This window comes from Cervus elaphus, chromosome 26, assembly GCF_910594005.1.
Source record: "Cervus elaphus chromosome 26, mCerEla1.1, whole genome shotgun sequence".
Lineage (NCBI taxonomy): Eukaryota > Metazoa > Chordata > Mammalia > Artiodactyla > Cervidae > Cervus > Cervus elaphus.
Genome location: NC_057840.1, coordinates 36274577 through 36296593, shown reverse-complemented (window position 1 = coordinate 36296593; position 22017 = coordinate 36274577). Strand labels below are relative to the sequence as shown.

Sequence of the window (22017 nt, the reverse complement as noted above, 5' to 3'; positions counted from 1 at the left end):
CTAACAGATTTATACTATCCACTTCATCTTTTACTTCTCCATGACTTCTGGTTCTAGGTCCTGCAATTTATTTGTAACCCTTGTTTAATACCTACTTTGCTGTAGGACACCAGACTTTTCTGCTTCAGCATTTGCAGAACGTGACCAGTATCTGAGTTTAGAGATTTGGGATTATTTTCCGTGGAGTACAGTGAGAATTTTAACTTGCACTTGCTCCCTCTCTAATTGTAAATTTAAATCCCAGCTCATCTCAAAAGTCAAATGATGGCTGAGTAACCTCTAGGTCAAGAGTACATTTTTACTTGATTTGAGAGTTGTAAGGGGGCTTGGATTTGGGAAAGGGGCTTGTTATGCTGTCTTTTCAATGGAGGCTTTGGTTTAATAATCATCAAGTCCCTGAGGAGGCAAGTTAAATGTAAAATTTTACAATAACTAGGATTACTTTTCCAGGACAAATGCTTATTTAATCCTCAAAGAGTATTTATATGGTCAAAGTACACTCCAGAAAAGTAAATTTCAAGGCCATATTAGCCATTTTTATATCTTTATTTTGCAAATTACCTGATCATTGTGCATTTTCCACTAAGGTATTGTTTTCCTAAATCAAACAGTAGAACATTCAATCTACACTAAAGCTCTTACTCACAGTTCGTAATTTGTCTTTTAATAGGGTTTAATAGCATCCTCTACTCAGGTAATGTTTAATCTTGTTTTTTTATTCTTAAAAAATAGCTTTTCAGAGACTTCCACCTCCAGCCAAAATAAATAAAAAACATAAGATTAATCTTCTGACAACAAAGTATAAAACTGAACATATTTGGCTACAGGCAGTACCTGAGTTTGATTCCCAAAAGAGTAAAAACAAATGGGGGAAGCCCGACAATCACGTCCTATTTCTTTTTTTTTGGAAGACATATTCCAGGGCAGGGAGAAGGAATGCTAGGCACAGCACACTAGCCTCTCCAAGTTGAGGAGAGAGTTCATGGATCAGGGGAGGGAAGGCAGCTACAAGGCTCTGCATAGTTATTACACAGCAGGAGCAAACGAGGTCAGAGATCTTTCTGACTTCAGGGTGGATGTGTGTGAGATCAGTGGCTCAGTCTTGGCCAACTCTTTGTGATCCCATGGACTGTAGCCCACCAGGCTCCTCTGTCCATGGGGCTTTCCAGGCAAGAACACTGGAGTGGGTTGCCATTTCCTCTTCCAGGGGATTTTCTCAACACAGAGATTGAACCCGCGTCTCCTGCAGCTCCTGCATTGGCAGGAGGATTCCTTAGTTCTGCACCACCGGGAAGCCCAAAACACTGAATAGGCTAGCAAATAAACAAGTCATAGTATATGCATTCAGTGGAAGATTATTCATCTATTAAATAATGAATCTCTAAAAAAGGTAAGAAAAAAATTAAAAATGAATCTTTGAAACATGCAACAACATGGATAAATTTCAAATACTTATCTTGAGAGAAAGAAACCAGAGGCAAAATAGCACAAATTGTGTGATTTCTTTTGTAGAGAATTTGGGGACAAATAAACCTAATCCATAATGATAAGAAGTACATCTATGTATGTTTAAGTGTTGGTTGCTCAGTCGTGATGACTCTTTGCGACCCCATGGACTGTAGCCCACCAGGCTTTTCTGTTCATGGGATTCTCCAGGCAAGAATACTGGAGTGGGTTGCCATTCCCTTTTCCAGGGGATATTCCCAACCCAGGGATTGAACTCAGGTCTCCTGCATTGCAGGCAGATGCTTTACCATCTGAAGCACCAGTAAAGCCCATGTATGTTTAAAGGAGACGTTAGAAAATGAAGATTGGGATTTTTTTTTCCTTTTGGCCAAGCCATGCATCATGTGGAACTTTAGCTTCCCGACAGACCAGGGATCAATCTGGTGCCCCCTGCAGTGGAAGCACAGAGCCCTAACCACTAACCTCCAGGGAACCCCCAGTGTTCTGCATCCTGAGTATGGTGATGATGACATGGGTGTCTGTGTTGTATTTGTGCTTAGTTGCTCAGTCGTGTCCCACTCTTTGTGACCCCATGGACTGTAGCCCACCAGGCTCCTCTGTCCGTGGGGATTCTCCAGGCCAGAATACTGGAGTGGGTTACAGGATCAAACCCAGGTCTCACACATTGCAGGCAGATTCTTTACCATCTGAGCCACCAGGAAAGCCAAAGAATGCTGGGTGGGTAGTCTATCTCTTCTCCATCGTATCTTCCTGACCCAGGAATCGAACAGGTGTCTCCTGCATTGCAGGCAGATTCTTTACCAGCTGAATTACCAGGAAGGCCTTAACATGGGTGTCCACCTATTTCAAAATGGATCAAATTCAACACTTAAAATGCAATGAATCTAATTGTATATGAATTAAATCTCATAAAGTTGACTCTAAGTATAAATTTTAAATAGCAAGATTTAAATTAAAAAATTAAACTTCAAAATTAAAAAAAAATCTGATTACCCACTACCCAAACTCACTCAGAAAAGTTATTTACATGTAAATATTTTTAAAAATATTTTTCTATTTTTATTATATACCTTTAATGTTTACATTTATTATTCATTTTAAACTTATTTTAAGATAAATGAGAGAGATATTTTTCTTTTTCACCATCTAGTTTCCCCCAAAACATTTCTGAATCAATTTTTTCATCTATTAGAAATTCTCCTCTCAACATAAGTAATTTTCCATATGGTCTTTGTTCGATTTCTGTATCATGTATTCTATTAAGTTGATTTGTACATTATTTTCTTTTGATTTTTTTTTTTGTTGAATGATAACTTTAGCTTTAAGAATATTTTAATATCTAATAGCCCAAATTCTTTCTTATTACTGTTCTTTGTCAGAATCTTGATGACTTTGTCTCATTTTATTTCCAACATGACTTCCATCTTCATCTATAAAACACAAACAATAACAGACACAAAAATCAAAGCATAAACCCTTACAGAAGGATTCTGACTGAAATAGGTTGAATGTATAAATTAATTTATAAAATACCTTAAAATATTGAGACTTCCTAGCTATAATTATGGAGAAGGCAATGGCACCCCACTTCAGTACTCTTGCCTGGAAAATCCCATGGATGGAGGAGCCTGGTAGGCTGCAGACCATGGGGTCACTAAGAGTCGGACACGACTAAGCATCTTCACTTTCACTTTTCATTTTCATGCATTGGAGAAGGAAATGGCAACCCACTCCAGTGTTCTTGCCTGGAGAATCCCAGGGACGGGAGAGCCTTGGTGGGCTGCAGTCTATGGGGTCGCACAGAGTCGGACACGCCTGAAGCGACTTAGCAGCAGCAGCTATAATTAAGGCATGTCCCTCACGTATATTCAAATATTTCTTTATATCCCTCAGTGTGTTTTTAGTTTGCTTTATGAAGACATTTCTGGTACTTTGCTATTAATACTTGCTACCTAAACTTCAAGATAATTTATATCCTCATTGGGATGATGGTTTTTAATGTTATGAAGTGATACTCTTTTTTTCCATTCGCATAACTTTTTCTGATGTTGATAATAGGTGTACTTTATCATATCTTTGCCTTTACTTTGTGTGTGTGTGTGCGTGCATGCTGGGTCTTCGTTTCAGTACCCTCTTCATTGTAGCATCTGTGGGCTCTCTCTAGCCTTGTGGCAGAAGGGCTCTGGGCGTGGGCATAGTAGTTGTGCCACGTGGGCTAAGTTGTCCCAAGCATGTGGGATCTTAGTTCCCTGATCAGGGACAGAACCTGTTTCCCCTGCATTGGAAGGTAAATTCTTAACCACTGGACCACCAGGGAAGTCCCTGTCTTTACTTTAGTTTTTCTGAATCACTTCATTTTAGGCAAGATTTACAGTTGGCTTACAGTTGGAATGTTTTGATCCAATTGAAGCTATTATTTGGTGTATTTATTTCATTTGTATTAATTTTGTAAAGAATAAATTTTATTTTAATAATATGTATATTTATTAAATTCATTTTGTTGATATTTTATTTTAAATCTGATATCTGACACTTTCACTTTTCATTATTTCTTTTGTTTTTTGTCATTTGTTATCTCATCTGTTTTTTGCCTGTTTTCCTAAAATAGATACTTTAATTTTACCAGCAGTTGCTAATAAAATTTCTCATAATACACTTATTTCTTAACTTATCAGCTTCAGAAATAAAGCAGTATATATTAAATTTCTGTTTTGTTAGAAACCTTTTTGGTGAGTGATAGTAGTCTAACTCAATTTGATCTATAGAAAAATGAGAACTTGCTAGAAAGCTATTATGGTATTCAGTTGAATCCAGGAAAGATTTCATTACCCTTGCCTTATGAAGGCAAGGAATGTATCCAGCCTTCAAGAGCTACAAAAACTAAGGATTTCAAATCCATTGACTATGCCATTTTTTTTTTTCATTTCTCTCTGTGGATCAGTTTAATTTCTTTCCTATCACATGGCAGGGAAAAAGCTTTTACATCTTACTTACAGTTTTAACCATCTAAGAGATACTGATTTCTCTTGGGTTGCCGACCACAAAATCCTTTGCAAAGGACCACGGGATTGGTTTGATCAGATGCCTTCTAGACAAGTCAATGAGGTTACATTGGATGTGGTGATAGTTCCTGCTATAATCACATGGGTAGGTAGTCAGGACAAAGAATTTGGTTTTCAGAATAGCAGAGGATTTGACAGCCAGAAGAGCATGTCCTATACTCTCACACTTTGAAAGATAAGCAACCTACCCCTTCTTTTGTTCCCAACACCCAGTAGCTAGTTAATTTTGGTAGTTTATAGCTTGATTTTTTTCTTCCTTATGTGTAAATCAGATACTATTTGCTCTAAAATTAGACACTTCTGTAGCTCTGCAGTTTTTTTTTTTTTCTTGTGATTTTCATGCATTACTGGGGTTCTTTTTCTTAATTTCAGAAAGTTTATAACTAGTTGTTTTAAGACTAGGCAATATATACATTAGGCAAAATTCCAAATGAACCAATAGGACTCTCTACTGATATCAGAGAACAGAGAGTCAGACATGGTAGGGAGGGAAGTGGAGATCAAAAGGGTGAAGCTTGTCAAAAAAGGCATAAACCTCTAGTTGTGAAATAAACAAACCCTGGAGATGTAATGTACCACACTGTGACCATAGTTAATTATACCGTATTATATATTTGAAAGTTGCTGAAAATAGATCATATACATTGTAAAGATGGATATATCCAACCAATCAATCCTAAAGGAAATCAGTCCCGAATATTCATTGGAAGGACTGATGCTGAAGCTGAAACTCCAATACTTTGGCCACCTGATGCGAAGAACCAACTCATTAGAAAAGACCCTGATGCTGGGAAATATTGAAGGCGGGAAGAGAAGCGGACAACAGAGGATGAGATGGTTGGATGGCATCATGAGTTTGAGTAGGCTCTGGGAATTGGTGATGGACAGGGAAGCCTGGCGAACTGCAGTCCACAGGATTGCAAAGAGTTAGACACGACCGAGCGACTGAACTGAACTGAGAGTAGATCCTCAAAGTTCTCATCACAAGTAACTAAGTGTGGCTGCGGATGTTAATTAGAGTGGACTACGGTGATCGTTTTGCAGCATATACATACATCAAATCCTTATGTTGTACACTTAAAACTAATATAATGTTAAAAGTAAATAATATCTCAAAAAGTTAACAATTCTGGAATTATCTAGTGAGATAAGAATCTAAATTCATGTTTTTAACAAACAACTTATTTTTCATCTATATTAATTCACTGAAAACTCTGGTTTTTTTCTTTGTGATGTTACCCTTTTTCTGTTATATATTATTAGATAAAACAAGGTTTGTGTCTCTGGAATAGTTTATAAAGAATGATCTTTTTTCCCACTTTTTAGAGAATGATCTTGATTGAGTTAAAATACCAAATAAATAGGAAATAATCACAGGCTATTCAATAAATAAACTCTGAATCAAAATTGACATCAGTTTAATTTTATTTCATAATCAACTAAATATTTCAAATAAAATAATTACAATTAAGAAAAGTCCTCCAGTTTTTGTTTTAATTTCACGTTTTATACATTGCACAATATTTACAAGATACTCATTTTGATCATTTCATAACTTGGTGAGGGAGGAGGTAATAATTCTTTCAGATGGTTAAATACAACAGAGGATTTTTGCTCTCGTTTTATTTGAGAGAAATGAAGCAGCTTTTATTTTCAACATAAATTCTACACAAAAACCATATACTTTGCTTACCTCACATATTAGACATTAAAGATGGCATACAAGCAAAGATACAGTTGAATGGCATCACTGACTCAATGGACATGATTTCCAGCAAACTCCAGGAGATGGTGAAGGACAGGGAGGCCTGGTGTGCTGTATAGTCCATGGGGTCCCACAGACTTAGCGACTGAACAGCAACAGGCAAAGATCTCTTGAAATTTTATGTGGCTATAACTAAGTTTGTATTAAAAAAACTTACAACAAATTTGCTATCTTTTGAGCTTTTTTTCTCTTTCCTTCCTTCCTTCCTTTGTCCCTCCCTTCCCCCCTCCTTCCTCCTTTCAGATATATTGCATTAGAAAGTATCTATTTATAGACATTTACTATAGACATCATTAAGCATAACTGTCTTTGAGGAGCAGTGGAAAATGTAAGCTAAAAAAAAAAATAAAATGCTATACAGAATCTTTTATTGGGTAAATATCTATTACAGCATTGAATCATATTCAGACAACATTAGCTGGGACTGCTGCATTGCAGAAACTATCATGAGAGGACATTTTTCTTCACGGAAAATCCCAGAGTTCAGAGAAGAAATAGCAACATAAGCTAAATATTCACTATATCAGAAACAAACCCCAGGTCTTTTGAGTAATAATTCTGGGAACTATGTCCTTAAATGAAAAAGACCAGCCAGGCATCTCTGGCTACTAAAGCTCTGTTCCTTTAAAAGGGTGGCTTCTTGTGGAGATAGACTCCTTAAATAGTTGTCTGCACCAAGGACCATTTGGCATAATTTCATCTTTGTACAAAGACTCTTCACAGAAGCTGAGGTTGAAATCCATAGAGAAGTAAATAAAAGATGATGACTGATGTGCCCATCCAGGGAGGAAGATTCTTCATGGTTGTAACATCTAATTTGGATAACAGACTTTCTCTCTACTAGCCCTCCTTTATTTGTCTGTGAAGTTACAGAAAATCCTTAGGTAACAAGCTTTCCCCATTACTAGATTTAAATGTAAGAAATAAAGTTTATCCCTTAAGAAAAATTTAAACTCGGTATTAAAGTTTGTTTTTCGATCAAATGAATTGGATTTGCTATTGTTTTTCTAACAATATAATGAAAACAGTAAAGAAAGGTCAAATCATCAAGTGAGTAAATCCAAGGATTTTGCCTCAATGAGGTGGATAACTATTCTTGGGAAAATCACAAAAGGAGTCGGGGGGAAAAATAAGTGTCAGAATTGCAGTATTCTGTAACACTCTCTGAGTTCAGCTTCCTTTGCTTGATTTCCTCACTTGTCACAAATGAGTGAAATCAAGGAACTTTAGAATCTCCTATGTTCCTTCATTTCATGTCCATAAAATCACTAAAAATCCAAGATTGTCAAATGATTCACTTGTCTTTCTAAAGAAAGTTAAATTAAAATCCCTTAAGACAGGAATTTTTTTTAAGTTACACAGTAATTTTTCCCCCTTTATAGTCATATTGGACATTGAGTGAAGATTGTAAACCACAAAAATCCAAAGTTTTTGTTTTAGTCTAAAAGATATATATACTGTATCCAGCTGATTCTTAGGTAAGAATCACTATCTTTAAAAATTCCCATGTTGAATACAAAATACATAAATATATAACTATTTGGAAAAATATTATTTTTGTGTATGAGAAAAAAAAAGGAAATCTGTTTTACATTGTGATGTCCAACTTGTGTGTGCACATTTCAGCTTGGAAGCTCATTAGGCATTTGGGCCATGTCCTCAAAATTCTGTTTTGCCTATTTGTAATTTCCCTTCAACAAAAAACAAGAAAAGAAAGAAACAAAAACAGAAGCACCCTACTCAGGAATCCGAGAAAGCCTTTATGATGGACTCGTAGGCAGGTGGGGGTGGTGTTGAAACGCCAATCCGAAGATTGTTATTGGACCAGTGGAAATCCGGACGGCCCAGGCTGTGGGAAGTGTTGATGGTGGAGGAGGTGGTGGATGAAGGGAAAGTCACTAGCTGACTCTCAGTTTCCACAGGAAGTGGTGGGCATTGCAGAAAGGGGTGGAAAGTTGAGCCCCTGAAGCTTGATTTTCTTGGAAAGGAATTGGCTTGTTCCAGGGAAGCTTGTCGCTGGAAAGTGAGGCTCGCCAGGCTGAGGTTGCTTCGACGTTCACAGCCACTGTGGCGGTAAAATCCATTTCTGTTGAGGCCGTGGGTATATGAAGATCTGGGTCGCCGGCTTGAACTCCACTGCGAGATGGGGGCGCTGGCCCTTCTTCGAGACAAACAGACAGACAAAGCCCAAATAAATCCTCCGATTACAAGTACCGTTGCCACGGATACCGTGAAGGACATTATCACATCCTCTGAAACAAAGAAAACAAATAGGCAATATGATTTATAGATAGGTGTTCAACTAAATATACAGGCAAAATGCAAATGAGGACTATGGAATATGTGATTAACTTAGATTTTGAATTTGGGAGATAGAAGATGGTGTTGGGTGGGTATAAATAAGTGAAGCTGATAGGCTTCCATTTATCAAAGAAAAAAAATAAAGGATGTAAAATGACATCTTTTTAGCTGTAACACTCCACATTGTTTACAATATTTTCTTATCTTTAAGAAATTAATAATTTAAAAGTCTCATTTTTTGAAAAAAGGCTCTTTTTTATTTAGCTCATAAATTTTTATAGTTGCAAATATAATCCAAAGATTACTTCCTTTTGAATTACAGTAGTAACCAATGTGCCAAAAATCAATAAAGAATTTCATAGTCACATTGGCTTTGCCTTTTCCTCTGTCCGCTTTCCAATCCCCACCAGTGTCTCCCACCCTGCAGGTGGCATGATGCCTCATTTCCTGTTCTTATTCTGAGACAGGAAGTGCTGCCATCTGGGAGGCTGACTGATTTATGTCATATTTCCAGAACTCCTGGACCTTTATCTTTGACTCATTGATGACATGAGCTATACAGACTGCTGAGCTCTTTCTTGGTCCCCAAGCTGCTTCATGCTATTATCATGCCCTTGTGATCATGAAATTCCTGTCCCCAAACCTCCATAGAATCTCTGCTATACACCAGTATCCTCCAATTCACAGAATTTGTCCAGATTTCCTGTTGTAAGGAGGGAAAAATGCCTTTCCCAAATACCTTCTTGCTTCTTTTTGTGACCTAAAACATATTCTTGAATGAAACTGGGTAGCAGAGCCCTGCATTGACTGGAAAGACATGCTGGATGTTAGAAGATCCCTCCACCCTTATCATCCACCACACACACACACCCCACTCTTTACCCCATGATCTAACCCACAAACCATATTGATTTTCACACTATCCCGAAATCTGTTGTTCTCACTCAAATTCCATACATTTCAGTATATTTGCCCCCAATACCTGGATATAATTTTAGAATTTTCTGTTTGGAAAACTCAGTATGCACTGAATTTTAAATACAGTCAACCCACCAACTGAGTATGGTTCATGAAAAAAGACCGGCAGAAAATCCATCAAGTTGATCCCAGCCCAAGTTGCCCACCCACAGAATTGTGAGCTAAGTAAATGAGGTGGATTGTTACACTGCAAAAGTTAATTGATTCAGGGTTCCAAACTCAGCTCTATTCCTAACATTCTGTGTGATTTTTATAAAAATTTATTTAGACTCACTTATTTTATTACTTTCTTCAAACGAAGGAGTTAGATTTTATGATAACAAAATTTCTCTCCAGTTTGCTAATATAGTCTATGACTATACAGACTATATACCCCAAATCTATAATATAGAAATAACAAAACAAACCAGTATTAATAGATTAAAAAGATATTCATTGTTCCTTAATTTTTGGATCTATTTTAGCATCCTTCTACCTTATATTGTCATGTTTTTCTCCTGTGGAAAGACCATATTTTTATGTCGAATGTTTACAGTTATCACAAATGCTTGTATCAAATCTCTAAAACAACTCTTTATGCCAAATCTAAGCAATGAATCCTTTATAACAGGAAGATGACTTCTGAAATACAAGATGATTTATGACAGATCTTCTAGACCCAGGATTGTTCTTCAAAATTGTCTCTCATCTAATATTGAGTCATGGCCTTAAAGTGAAATCTCTTGAGACTGGAGTTTCATGGAGTTAGGCTTTATCTGGAAAAAGCAATAAGCACATTCAGAACCTAAAATTAGCCTTATTGATAATACAGTAAAATTCCAAATTAACTTGTAACTATCAGTGCCCCCAAATATTTAGAACTTAAAAAGGGACTTATAGAAAATCTGGGCTGCCAACGCAATGAGACCATGTAAATCAGGATTTTCCAAATTTTCTCCTGAAAAACAATAGAGAACAACAAGATGACCAAATAAAAATATACAAAACCATGCTTGCAGCATAATTAGAAGACAACAAATATCCAAACGTCAATTTATCTAAAAAGTAAATGATGGAAAACAGAAATCAAGAAATTATCTCCTGTACTTCCACCACATTGTCATGGAGAAGAAGGGCAATTCTGGAGATACTATAAAAATAAAATGAAAAGGTATTTTGGTACATGAGCATGCTGATCAGGAAAGGGACTTGTAAGTGAACATAGGAATGGGAAGTGGCAGTCTTGGAAAGTAATCCTTCCTATCACAAAAGGATCACACATTTTATGATTCTACTCCCATGAAATGTCCAGAAGACACAAACTACATAGAGAGTAGATTGGTGATGGTCTAGGGCAAGGGGACGAAGTAGAAGGGAATTGGGGGAACCTCTAGAGGGGACAGGGTTTCTTTTTGAAGGACAGAAGTGAAAGTCACTCTGTCGTGTCTGACTCTTTGCAACCCCATGGACTATACAATCCATGGAATTCTCCAGGCCAGAATTCTGGAGTGGGTATAGCCTTTCCCTTCTCCGATGGCTCTTCCCAACTCAGGGATCGAACCCAGGTCTTCCGCATTGCAGGCGGATTCTTTACCAGTTGAGCCACAAGGGAAGCCTAAGAATACTGGAGTGGGTAGCCTATCCCTTTTCCATCAGGGAAGCCCCTCTTTGAAGGACAAAATGTTCTTAAATCAGATGCTGGTGGTGGTCACGCAACTCCTATAACAAAACCATTTAATTGTGTACTCAAATACTTCATAAAACCCAGTCTTTTGTCTTCTTCCAAAGAAGTATGTGAATTCAGAAATTTTACTAAATTTGGTTCTTTTGTTAAGGAAAATAACTAATTTTACTATATTTCAGTTAGGTTTAGCAATCTCTGTTTTTTGTGAGGTGTATTGCACATAATTTGAATAATTTATCATGCATTATTAAGTGGTCAGTTGTCTCTGGAAGAGTTTATGCATTAAGTAGTTTATGCTCCAGAGGATCCATAAGTTGATTACCATGATAAACACTTTAATCAAAGAATATGAATAAAGTCACTCAGAAATTCTGTCTTCCTATTTAGAATAGATGAATGAGAGATATATTATGATTCATTTTAATGTTATTGTGTCTTTGAGTAGAAAAGTAATGTATTAAGTTGAGACTTGGTAAACTGTAAGCTCATTCTAAATTTGAACTTCTATCATTCTAAGCTAGAAAGGTTTCACTAAAACTAAGATTAAGAAAATTTTGATGTTGGAATGAATACAGCTTACAAAATGCAACCCTATTTTTATTTCATTATTTTGGTAAAAAGTAATATGCATTTTTAATTTGATTAATTTAATATAGGGCCTCGGCACTATTTTAAGTATATTACATCCCTTAATTGTCAAACAACCCCTATTAGGGAAAAGCTCTTTATCTTTGGTGTGTTGTCAGAAAATATTAATCTGAAATGAAAAGCTTGAAATGCATAAAATTGTATTGATTTAATACCAGATTTGGTAGCCAGTTACGGATAGAAATACTTGGGAGAAATGTGGTAAAGTGGTGTTATGTATTCTGCAATTACATTTCTGAATCGACAGCCTCCACTGGAGAATTTTAAATATCAACAACTTCAGATATAGAATCAGAGATATAATGTTTCAACTAAAACAAACTCTTAAAAATGCCTCAGCTCAAACTCTGAGTTTTTTTATATTGAAACAGAGTCATGCTTTTGGATTGTGGTGCTGAAGAAGACTCTTGAGAGTCCCTTGGACAAGCAAGGAGATCAAACCAGTCAATCCTAAAGGAAATCAACCCTGAATATTCATTGGCAGGACTGGTGCTGAAGCTGAAGCTCCAATACTTTGGCCACCTGACATGAACAGCCAACTCACTGGAAAAGACCCTGATGCTGGGAAAGACTGAGGGCAGGAGAAGCGAGTGACAGAGGATGAGATGGTTGGATGGCATCACCGACTCAATGGACATGAGTTTGAGCAAACTCTGGGAGAGGGTGAAAGACAGGGAAGCCTGGCGTGCTGCAGTTCATGGGGTTGCAAAGAGTCAGACGTGACTTAGCAACTGAGCAAGAGGATTTATGCTATAGGTGTGTGTGTCTGTTAGTCGCTCAGTGGTGTCTGACTTTGCGATCCCATGGACTATAGCCCACCAGACTCGTCTGTCCATGGGCTTCTCCAGGCAAGAATACTGGAGTGGGTTGCTATCTCCTCCTTCAGGGGATCTTCCCAACCCAGGGATCAAACCCAGGTCTCCCACATTGCAGGCAGATTCTTTACCATCTGAGTCACCCACTGCATATAAATAAAATATTTAATTTATTTTAATAATTGAATATTGACAACTAGCATTAGTCAGGGGGCTGTCGCTTTCCCTCAGGTATGACATAAAATGAGAAAATAAACACTAAAGTCTGCAAAGTATTGGGTTGGCCAAAAAGTTCATCTGAGTTTTTCCTGTAAGAAATTATAGAAAACCCAAGCAAACTTTTTGACCAAACATGCTCTTGCTTTTGTGTATAAACCTGTGTAACCACTAGAGGCTGATGGAGGATTCTGAATATCTCAGTACATAAGCATGTATAATAGATGAGATTAAAGAGACATAGTTACTTCATTTCAACTAAATGCAGGTAAAACCTTAAAATCCCATAAAAGCATTTAAGGTTTACAAGAGTTCCTGTACATCGCCTCCGTGCATATACCCTCTGAGCCCTTCCACCACAGCCTCTTCAGACAATGTGTTCTAAAAGATTAATCTATAGCCAAAATTAGCATAAACTTCATTTCAAGAAAAAATGAGAGACTTTTAAAATGTAAAATCAAGGGGAAACAATTTTACTTCAAGTAACAACAATTATAATGCAACTAAAAAGATCAAATGATTGCTTTAAAAATGACAGATCTCCCTTTAAAGGAAAAAAGGAACAAACTCTAACATTAGTAAGGCATGGCATATAACTCAAGTGTTATCCTATTTTATAACATGTCTATATAGCTACCACGGGGCTGGTACACTGGTCCTCAGTGAACGACAGCTATTATTACTAATGGTTGTATAGCTTTTCTGTGTCATTTGATATTTCCTAGCCTAATAATAATGGTCACTATAGTGCCTTCCAATTCTAAGATTCTAATATCGAATCTGGTTTTCAATAAATCTAATCCATGCCTAAAATTCTGGCCACTAGTATCAAAATTTAGTAAACGTCACCACCTAGTGGCCTTGAGTTGAATCGTTCTAATATCTGAAAAGTGATTTTATCTTTGACAATAGAACATTGATCAATTCACAAAATCCTTTGCAACCTTAAAAGTCATTAAACTTAGTTATTACTGAAGTAAACTGTGCTGGTCTTACCCTAGAGAACATAGCAGGATGGTTCAAACAATAAGATTTTGGCAAAAATTGTTTTTAGGAATAATTACATTTAAGGTTCAAGAAATCTTAATTACAATAATTTAAACAAGAGCAAGCATTTCCTATGCGTATCTCATCTCCCAGAAAATCCTATTGGGCCTATTGTCAGAACGTATCCAGAATTCAGCTTCTCATTATCTACTCTGCTACCTTCCTGATCCAAGTCACCATCATCTGTGACTTGGACTATTACTATAGCCTTCTCTCTGGTTCCTGCATCTCTCCTTGCTCATTCTCAGTACAGTAGCCAGAGTGAGCCTTCTAAAGTGTTAGTCAAATCACATCACTCTTTTGTTCTAAACCATTCATTTCTCCCAGAGTATAATAAAATGTAAACTCTCCCAAATCGCCTTGAGGTTCCACCTTTATCTGTTCCTTGTTATCTGTGACCCTCACTACTCTTCCCCTGGCTCATTCATCTCCATCCATACTGCCCTCTTTGCCATTCCTTAAACACAGCATCTGTACTTCTGACTTAGAGCCTTGTGTGAATTATAACCTGTTCCTTAAACTCTACGCAGCTGTGGACACGGGTGACTTCAGGTCTTCACTCACATGTCACCTTCTCATTGAGAGCCACTCTGACCACCTTATTTAAGTGTCATCCTGTCCCACCTCTGATGCCTAACTTCCCCTGTTGGTTTTCCTTTTTTCTTTCTAGATTACTAGAAACTAGACTAACTGGATTGTGAGACAAATGAAAAATCTGGGAGATTTGGAAATAGTTTTGATCAAAAGAATAAGACATAAGTCATACTATGAATATAATTATTCAACAGTACTGTTCGAGTAGAAGGTAAGTTAAACTATGTTCAGAAGGAACAGGGTAGACCATCACTTTCTGTGTGTGATAAACCAACTGTATCAAACCACTGGGACCAATGATAAAATACAGATCAAAACAATATATTTTTTAATCTGGATGTAGTCATTAGGGGGCTTCCCAGATGGCACTAGTGATGAAGAACCCACCTGCCAATGCAGGTAGACATAAGAGACGCAAGCTCAATCCCTGGTTCGGGAAGATACCCTAGAGGAGGGCTTGGCAACCCACTTCAGTATTGTTGCCTGGATAATCCCATGGACAGAGGAGCCTAGCGGGCTACAGTGACATGGCTTTAGCGATTTAACTCATAGTCATTAGAGACTTATCCAAACTGCTAACTTGAGGGAGAAAATTTTAAGAGAAAAGAAAATCCCTTATCACAATAATCTGTAAAGAGAGGCAAAAAGTCTGAGTAGAATTCTGTGAAATCTCAGTAGGTTTAGAACACAAAAACTGGAGTTCAGGTTATACCAAGGAAGGTAGACTCTGGGAAATATTCTAGACTGAGTTGGGCTTCCAAAGAGCTATTCCCTAAGAGTAATAGCAAATAAGCACAAAAGTAGACCTCACAAAGATAGAAATACAGTTAACCCTTGAACAACATAGGTTTGAACTGCATGGGTCCACTTATACATGGATATTTTTTCAATAAATATATAGTAGTGGTTTCCTCTGGGGATGATGTAAATGGGGTTGGCTAAGAAGTGTCATTAGAGAACTTTTCAGGTTGGAGATAACATTCTATATCTTTACTGGGCTTTGGGTCACTCAGGTGTGTATGTATTTATCAAAATTCAGCAAATATTCAGTTATGATCTGTGCACCTCATTTTTTGATCATTTTACACATTTTATTGATGTACATTTGACCTTAAAAGAAAAAAAACTAAAATATTAAATTCTTGTTAGTACTATAAATGATAAATTAACTAGGGGGAAGCATACAGATATCTTTAATTTTCCTGGAAATATAAACTAATAGATTGGTTGATAAAATGAATATTATAAAAATGTTAATAGAATCTAGAAGTAAGTATATGGATTTTCACTGCAAAATTCTTCAATTTTTTTCTGTATATTTCTTTCGTAATACATTTTAGAAAAGTATATGAGAGAAGGTCATGAACAACTTTAAGGCAACACATTTAGAAATTTAATTCAAGTGGGCAAATTCCTACAAGACACAAAGTGCCCTTAAGTAATCAAACGATCAGTAGGAAATCTGAATTATCCAATATTGTTAAACACATTGACTGTTCACCTAAAACCTTCTTACTAAAAATACTACAGATAATTTACACTGGTGAATTCTTTCAAACATTTAAACAATAAACAATGCCACTTTTACACAATTTTTTCCAAATGATAGAATTTTTTCCACTTCCTAACCTGTTTTAGGAAACCTGCCTAACATTGATACCAGAATCTGACAAGGCTATTGTAAGAAAAGACTACTACAAGCAAATTTTTATCATTAACACAAATGCAGAAGCTCTAAAGTCAGTAACCTATTAAAAAATACATTCTTCTAGGCTCTGCCTCATCCTACTGAGTCAATCTCTGAGCATGGAGTTCAGTGAGAGATGAATCATGAGCCTTCTGTCTGTGGAACTGAGATACAGCAGTTTTAAAGACAAGCATTTATAAACACTTGTCAATCAAACGTCCTAGGTAACTGATATAAAGCAAGTAATTAGCAGGCTGTTAATATGAAATGTTGCATAGACGTCCAAGAGTTTTTAAAATACAAGTTAAAGATACACACTTGAAACATAGTATTTGTTTACTATTTGGGAAGAGGGGATATAAAGAACATTGTTGGGGTGCATACCCAGCCCATAAGCTTTCTCCCTCATCAACCGCTCTAGAAACAACCTTCTTCCATCTTCTGGGGTAGATCCCTAAGTGACATATTTTTCTCAGGTTATGAAATACAGTTTTCAGCTATTAACCAAGGTTTGCTTCCCTTGACAGCATTTGATTGCCCAAGAAATCAGTTAACAATCCTCCATCTCCTCAACTATCTTGGAGAGGATTAGGGCAGTTATCAAAGATGCACAGAAAAAAGAAAAAGCTGGTGCTCAGAATTACTAACAGGATTATTAAATACTTAGAATAAAAGATAGTCTTGAAAACAAATTGTTTTACTCCAATCACTAGACATTGTGAAAGACACAAGAGCGTTTTGGGTTTTTTGTTTGTTTGTTGCAGTTACAAAATACTGAGAGCCTAAAAGATCAAGAACATACCTTTTACTATGATGAACAGCGTTGGAAAAATAAACTGTGGTCCATGAGTCATGCCCAGATCCACTTGGGCTGCTGTTTAAATACCGGAGACTGGGTGGCTTCAGCAACAGACATTTATTTCTCACGGTTCTGGGAACCAGGATGCCCAGCATCCAGGTGCCAGCATGACCAGGTTCTGGTGAGAGCCCACACCCTCATCTCAGTGCTGGCACACAAATTGAGAAAAAACAGTATCTCTTTCTCCTCGTATAAGGCCATTAACCCCATCATGGGGGACCCACCTTCTAATTGACCCCAATTACCCTTCAAAGGCCCTATCTCCAAGTAACATTGCACGGGGGGTTAAGGATTCAACATTGAATGGGGGAGGGGACTTAAATATTCAATCCGTAACAAGTGAATTTTCAGAAGCAGTGGGAAGAGGAGAAGTTTTGGAGACCAAAAAAGGGCTATGCATACATGTGACCAGTGAGGGTCCTGGATAAGGGGCCATTACTCCATTTCTGCCTGTGAATGAGCTACAGATTCATTTAGGGAATCCCAGAGAAATTGGTATCCATTTCCAACTTCTTGGGATCCAGATGGGAAAGATGACAAATCTCTCTGAGAAACTCTGGGTCCCTGAAAAGCAGAGTAGGGATGAGGAAGTATCAACATTAGTATATCCAGATCTAAGGGTCTTATATACAGCCTAAACACCCTAAGGTCCAAGGTTATGGAAGAGCATTCCACATTGTTCTGTGCCAGCTGAGACAGATGGAAAAGAGCTAATAGACTAGAAAGGAAAAATCATGCCATTAGCAAATGTCACACAGATCATACTAGTCAGATTTTATGGTAATAATCTTCAGCAGTAAAGGCAAGAAAAAAAGGCAATGCCCCTAAAGCAGATGAGAAATACACATCGGCAGAGTCAGCAGAGACCAGAACTTGACCAAGAACCAATAGCCCTCTCGTTCCAATACATTTGATAGCGTAGAGTTCCCAGTCCTGCCTCATCCCCTTTCCAGCTTTAGAGGAAAGTAAAGAGGGAAGTGGGGAAGCTTGAAGCAACTAAATTAAAAATAATTAGGTTAAATCAGATCTCCTGCACTATAGGCAGATTCTTTACGTCTGAGCCACCAGGGAAGGCCAAGTTTAAATCAGGTTTCTGTCCATGGAATTCTCCAGGCAAACTTTTACAGTATACTGTAATACCGGAGTGGGTAGCCATTCCCTTTTCCAGGTAAATTTTTACAGTAACAGCCAAAACTACACAAATCTCTCTCAAGTCATTCAGTTCTCCGCAAACTCAGCTTGTGTGTTTTTAACTTCTGTATATTTGCTGGTAACATTTTTTTCCTGAACTTCCTGAAATTCTCCAACCCTGCCATATTTATCTCACAAACACCAGACACATTGCCTAATACATAAGGAGTGGTCAGTCAATGCTTCTGAGTAAACTAATGAACTGAATATATAAACAGATGAAAGGATGCTTTAATAAGGTAATGTAAGAAACAGGAATGACTACAATGTTTTTCCTAGAATTGTCTCCCTATTTGAACCTTATCTGATTTATAGAAACAGGTAAAGCCTCACTTTTTTTTCTAAGAAGGATTTAGGGATCAGATGGTTCAGACTGTAAACAATCTGCCTGCAATGCAGGAGACCTGGGTTCAATCCCCTGGTCAGGAAGATCCCCTGGAGAAGGGAATGGCTACCCACTCCAGTATTCTTGCCATGGAAAGAGGAGTCTGGTGGGTCCATGGTGTCACAAAGAGTCGGACACAACTTAGGGACTAACACTTTCACTTTTCTGCCATATGCATCTTTCTAACTCATAACATTCATTGCCAATTTACTGAATGTTATCTTGCAATATTCCATAACCATATAGACATATGTTTGCCTATGTATGAACATATAATCTCCTCCAAGAGTGTAATCTTCTTTAGGACAAACATTATAGATTTGATGAGGATTAAATCAGGTGAATAAAGGCAAATTCCTAAACCAACAAATTCTCCAATTTTTCACAATACTAGCCAAAATCACACATGGTAAGGTAAGAAGTATAACCAAATGGTCTTAGGACTCTAAATACAAAAAGACTCATCAAGTTTAATGACACTCGTCTACTATATCATTAAAGCAGAGTGCAGCAAACTCTAACAGGTTATGTTTCCTGTTGCTTTCACTGGGGTTATTTACAGGGAAGAGAAATGCATCAAAGAAAGCAAAAGTGAGAAATACAAGTCTTCAGCTATGTCGTCACTCAGGCCAATTTTATCGATCACCTTTGCATTAATTACTGCCATGTCTGTACAACGTTTACTAAATTTTACTGGGTGATTATCAAGAAAATGTAAGCTATCATTGTTGGTAATAACCTGGTATCATTATCTAATTTTTCAACATTCATTAAAGAAAACCAGGGAACTTACATTTGGAAAACAATTTTTTATGCAGCCTTAGCATAAGTCTGGGAAATTTGTATGGTTTGATAATGTACAAATTTTGCTTTTCTAAACTGTTCTTTCCCTATCTTTTGAATTCAAACTGCGAATAAGCAGACAATTGATTTTGGAAGTAATAGACAATGCATTGCACTGCACTTCACAGGATTTTCAAATAACATTTTTGTGGAGAGAGTGAACATGATAGATATCAATTTAGATAGAAAAAGTAAATAAAAATTTAAAAGGTCAACATTTATATTTTAGGAAATTTTTAAATTTCATAGATTCACTTTTTTGCATTTTATGCTTAATTTTTTTTTTACCCCAGAAGAAATAATGGGATCTTCTATATATTTTCCCCACATGATCAAACATTATAATATTATATCTGCACAACATGTCTGTTTGGCTTTGTTAATGCTTATCAAGGTAACACCCCCTTTCCTGGTTTTCATTATTTCCATCTATTTTCCGTTGTATTCACAAAGTAAGATAAAGAAACACTCAGAACTATCTTTGGAACAATAAGTTTGAATTCTTTCTTAAGCATAGATTTCTATACTTAAAAAAACATTATTTTAGGATTGGTAAATTGCCACTAAATATTCTGGTTTTAACTGGGGTTATTTTATGATTATTCTCCATGTTTTAATCAGTGGATAATGATTTTTTTTCCCTTAAATCTTTACACAGACTTGAAAATTTAACTTTGGTCTGAAAAAAAAATTGATTTGGCTTTTACAGGTAATTGTTCAGTAAGAATTACTTTTCAGTAATTTTTACATCATTTTTGCAATGATGAATTTAGTTGAAACACATTCTCACTATTTTGTAGCATCTGTTTAGTACATTCACTTTCTCTATAAAGGAGGACAGCAAACTGTATTGTAAGAAATCCATATAATTAAGACACTCACAATTCAGACTTGTCTTTCAGTGTAAAGTAGAATAACATTACCAAAAGCCATTCTTTACAATATGCAAGTATAATTTACTTTCTTTTTCTTAATTCTTTAATAATTACAATAGGATATCTACTAATATCTTTCATTTTCAAACATGAAATGAACATAAATGTTGATGGTAAAAAGAGAATTCATTCTCTCCATGAAAATTTCTGTGATGGTGGAAAACCAAGTAGGTGGTTAGGGGCAGGCAACACCCTAACCTAAAAATGGGCAGCATTTTTCACCTGAGAGGTCCCCAAACATACTTTGGAATCACAGCAGAAAGTGTTAAATAGTTCCCTTGGGGACGTGATCTCTTCATAAACTTCATTATCTCCTTAAAAAAATTTTTTTTTTCTGGATTTAACCCAACTTCTCCCTTTATTTTTAAAATTTCCCTAAACCCAAGCACCTGCATCAATTTCAAGTCTCAGCCCTTCTTCCCTGTCTCCAGCTTTGGAAGACCCAGATTTTACCTCAGCTCCATTCTGTTGCTGCTGATTGACTAGAAGTTGTGTCTGAAACCAGCCAAAAACTACTTTTGTATTGTTCCCTTTTTCTCTGTGATAGGTTTTCTTTATAATGTTATATGTGCTGTTATTTCCACTTAACTTGTTCTGTTACAGTTTTTCCCTCTAATTTCATAATATGATTTTTTTTTATTTGATCATGTCATCACATTCCTTCAGTACATTTATTATTTAGATTCACTTTGGAAATTAAAGAGTATAACACTGACAATGTAAGTTAAAATTAGTCTCTGTAGAAATTCTTAGGTTCATTAAATAAGATACATAATCTGTATAACCAGAAGACAAAACAGTTTTCCAACAAAATCCACATTATATTTTCCAAACAGCAATGACTTTCATTTTTTTTCATTTTTATTCTTATTTTCTAATTATCATTTCCTATTATTTTCTTATTATTTTGTAACACCAGCCAAAATCTTGTTGCCCAGATTCTTCTTGAATGACTTCACAGCCCACTTTACAGACATTTTACATGAACAAATTTTTTTGTACTAAATCTGTGAAAACCTCAGGTCGTCAATTTAAAGTAAGTAAAATGGCTCAGAGGCTTCCAAGGTTTTAATCACCTCTAGGCAGTGCATTTCTCCACATTCTAATTTTAAATTAAAAACAGCTAAAGAAAATCTTACCCCAAAAGTTTTCTGGCCATGGGCTCCCTAAACTTGTTGTGTTATTAGCCATAATATCCACAAAGAAGAGAAGAGAGAAGAAAAGCCAGTGTGTCCAGAAGAACTTTGAGTCTGTGTCTTTGTAGTTCGGCAGGAGAAAAATAATTTTCACACAACCTCTCATATACTTGTGTTTGCATGAAAGGAAATAAGTGTTTCATGTTTCCTGCTTTTATACTCAAATTAGCAACTGTTTTTCTTATCTTGGAATTCCACACAGTTCCTGAGACACAAAACAATTTCCTTCTCGTCATTTCCTCAGCTCAGTTGCTAAGTACCCACCTTTCCCCCACCTCCAATCTGCTTTGGGGACATGAGACTCCTTTTCTGTCCTTTCCTCATCTCCTACTGACATGTAGAGGATGACTTCAAACTCTCAGCTA

The 22017-nt window shown here is 36.5% G+C and overlaps 1 protein-coding gene across 1 annotated transcript; it reads right to left on the bottom strand.

The window, feature by feature from the left end:
- Positions 1-5936: 5936 nt before the first annotated feature.
- Positions 5937-21774, bottom strand: MYCT1 (MYC target 1). The gene is made up of 2 exons (XM_043888438.1): positions 21596-21774; positions 5937-8546 (listed from the first exon to the last, which is right to left on the bottom strand). Exons 1-2 carry the CDS (start codon positions 21756-21758, stop codon positions 8035-8037), a joined length of 675 nt encoding a protein of 224 aa, XP_043744373.1. The 5' UTR covers positions 21759-21774; the 3' UTR covers positions 5937-8034.
- Positions 21775-22017: the final 243 nt, after the last annotated feature.

Bases quoted from the DNA above. Each gene is read 5' to 3' on its own strand.
- MYCT1 (XM_043888438.1), bottom strand. From the start codon at position 21,758: ATGAGAGGTTGTGTGAAAATTATTTTTCTCCTGCCGAACTACAAAGAC. The intron at 8,547-21,595 runs GTAAGATTTTCT...TCTTTGTTTCAG, and splicing joins ATGGCCAGAAAACTTTTGGG to AGGATGTGATAATGTCCTTC.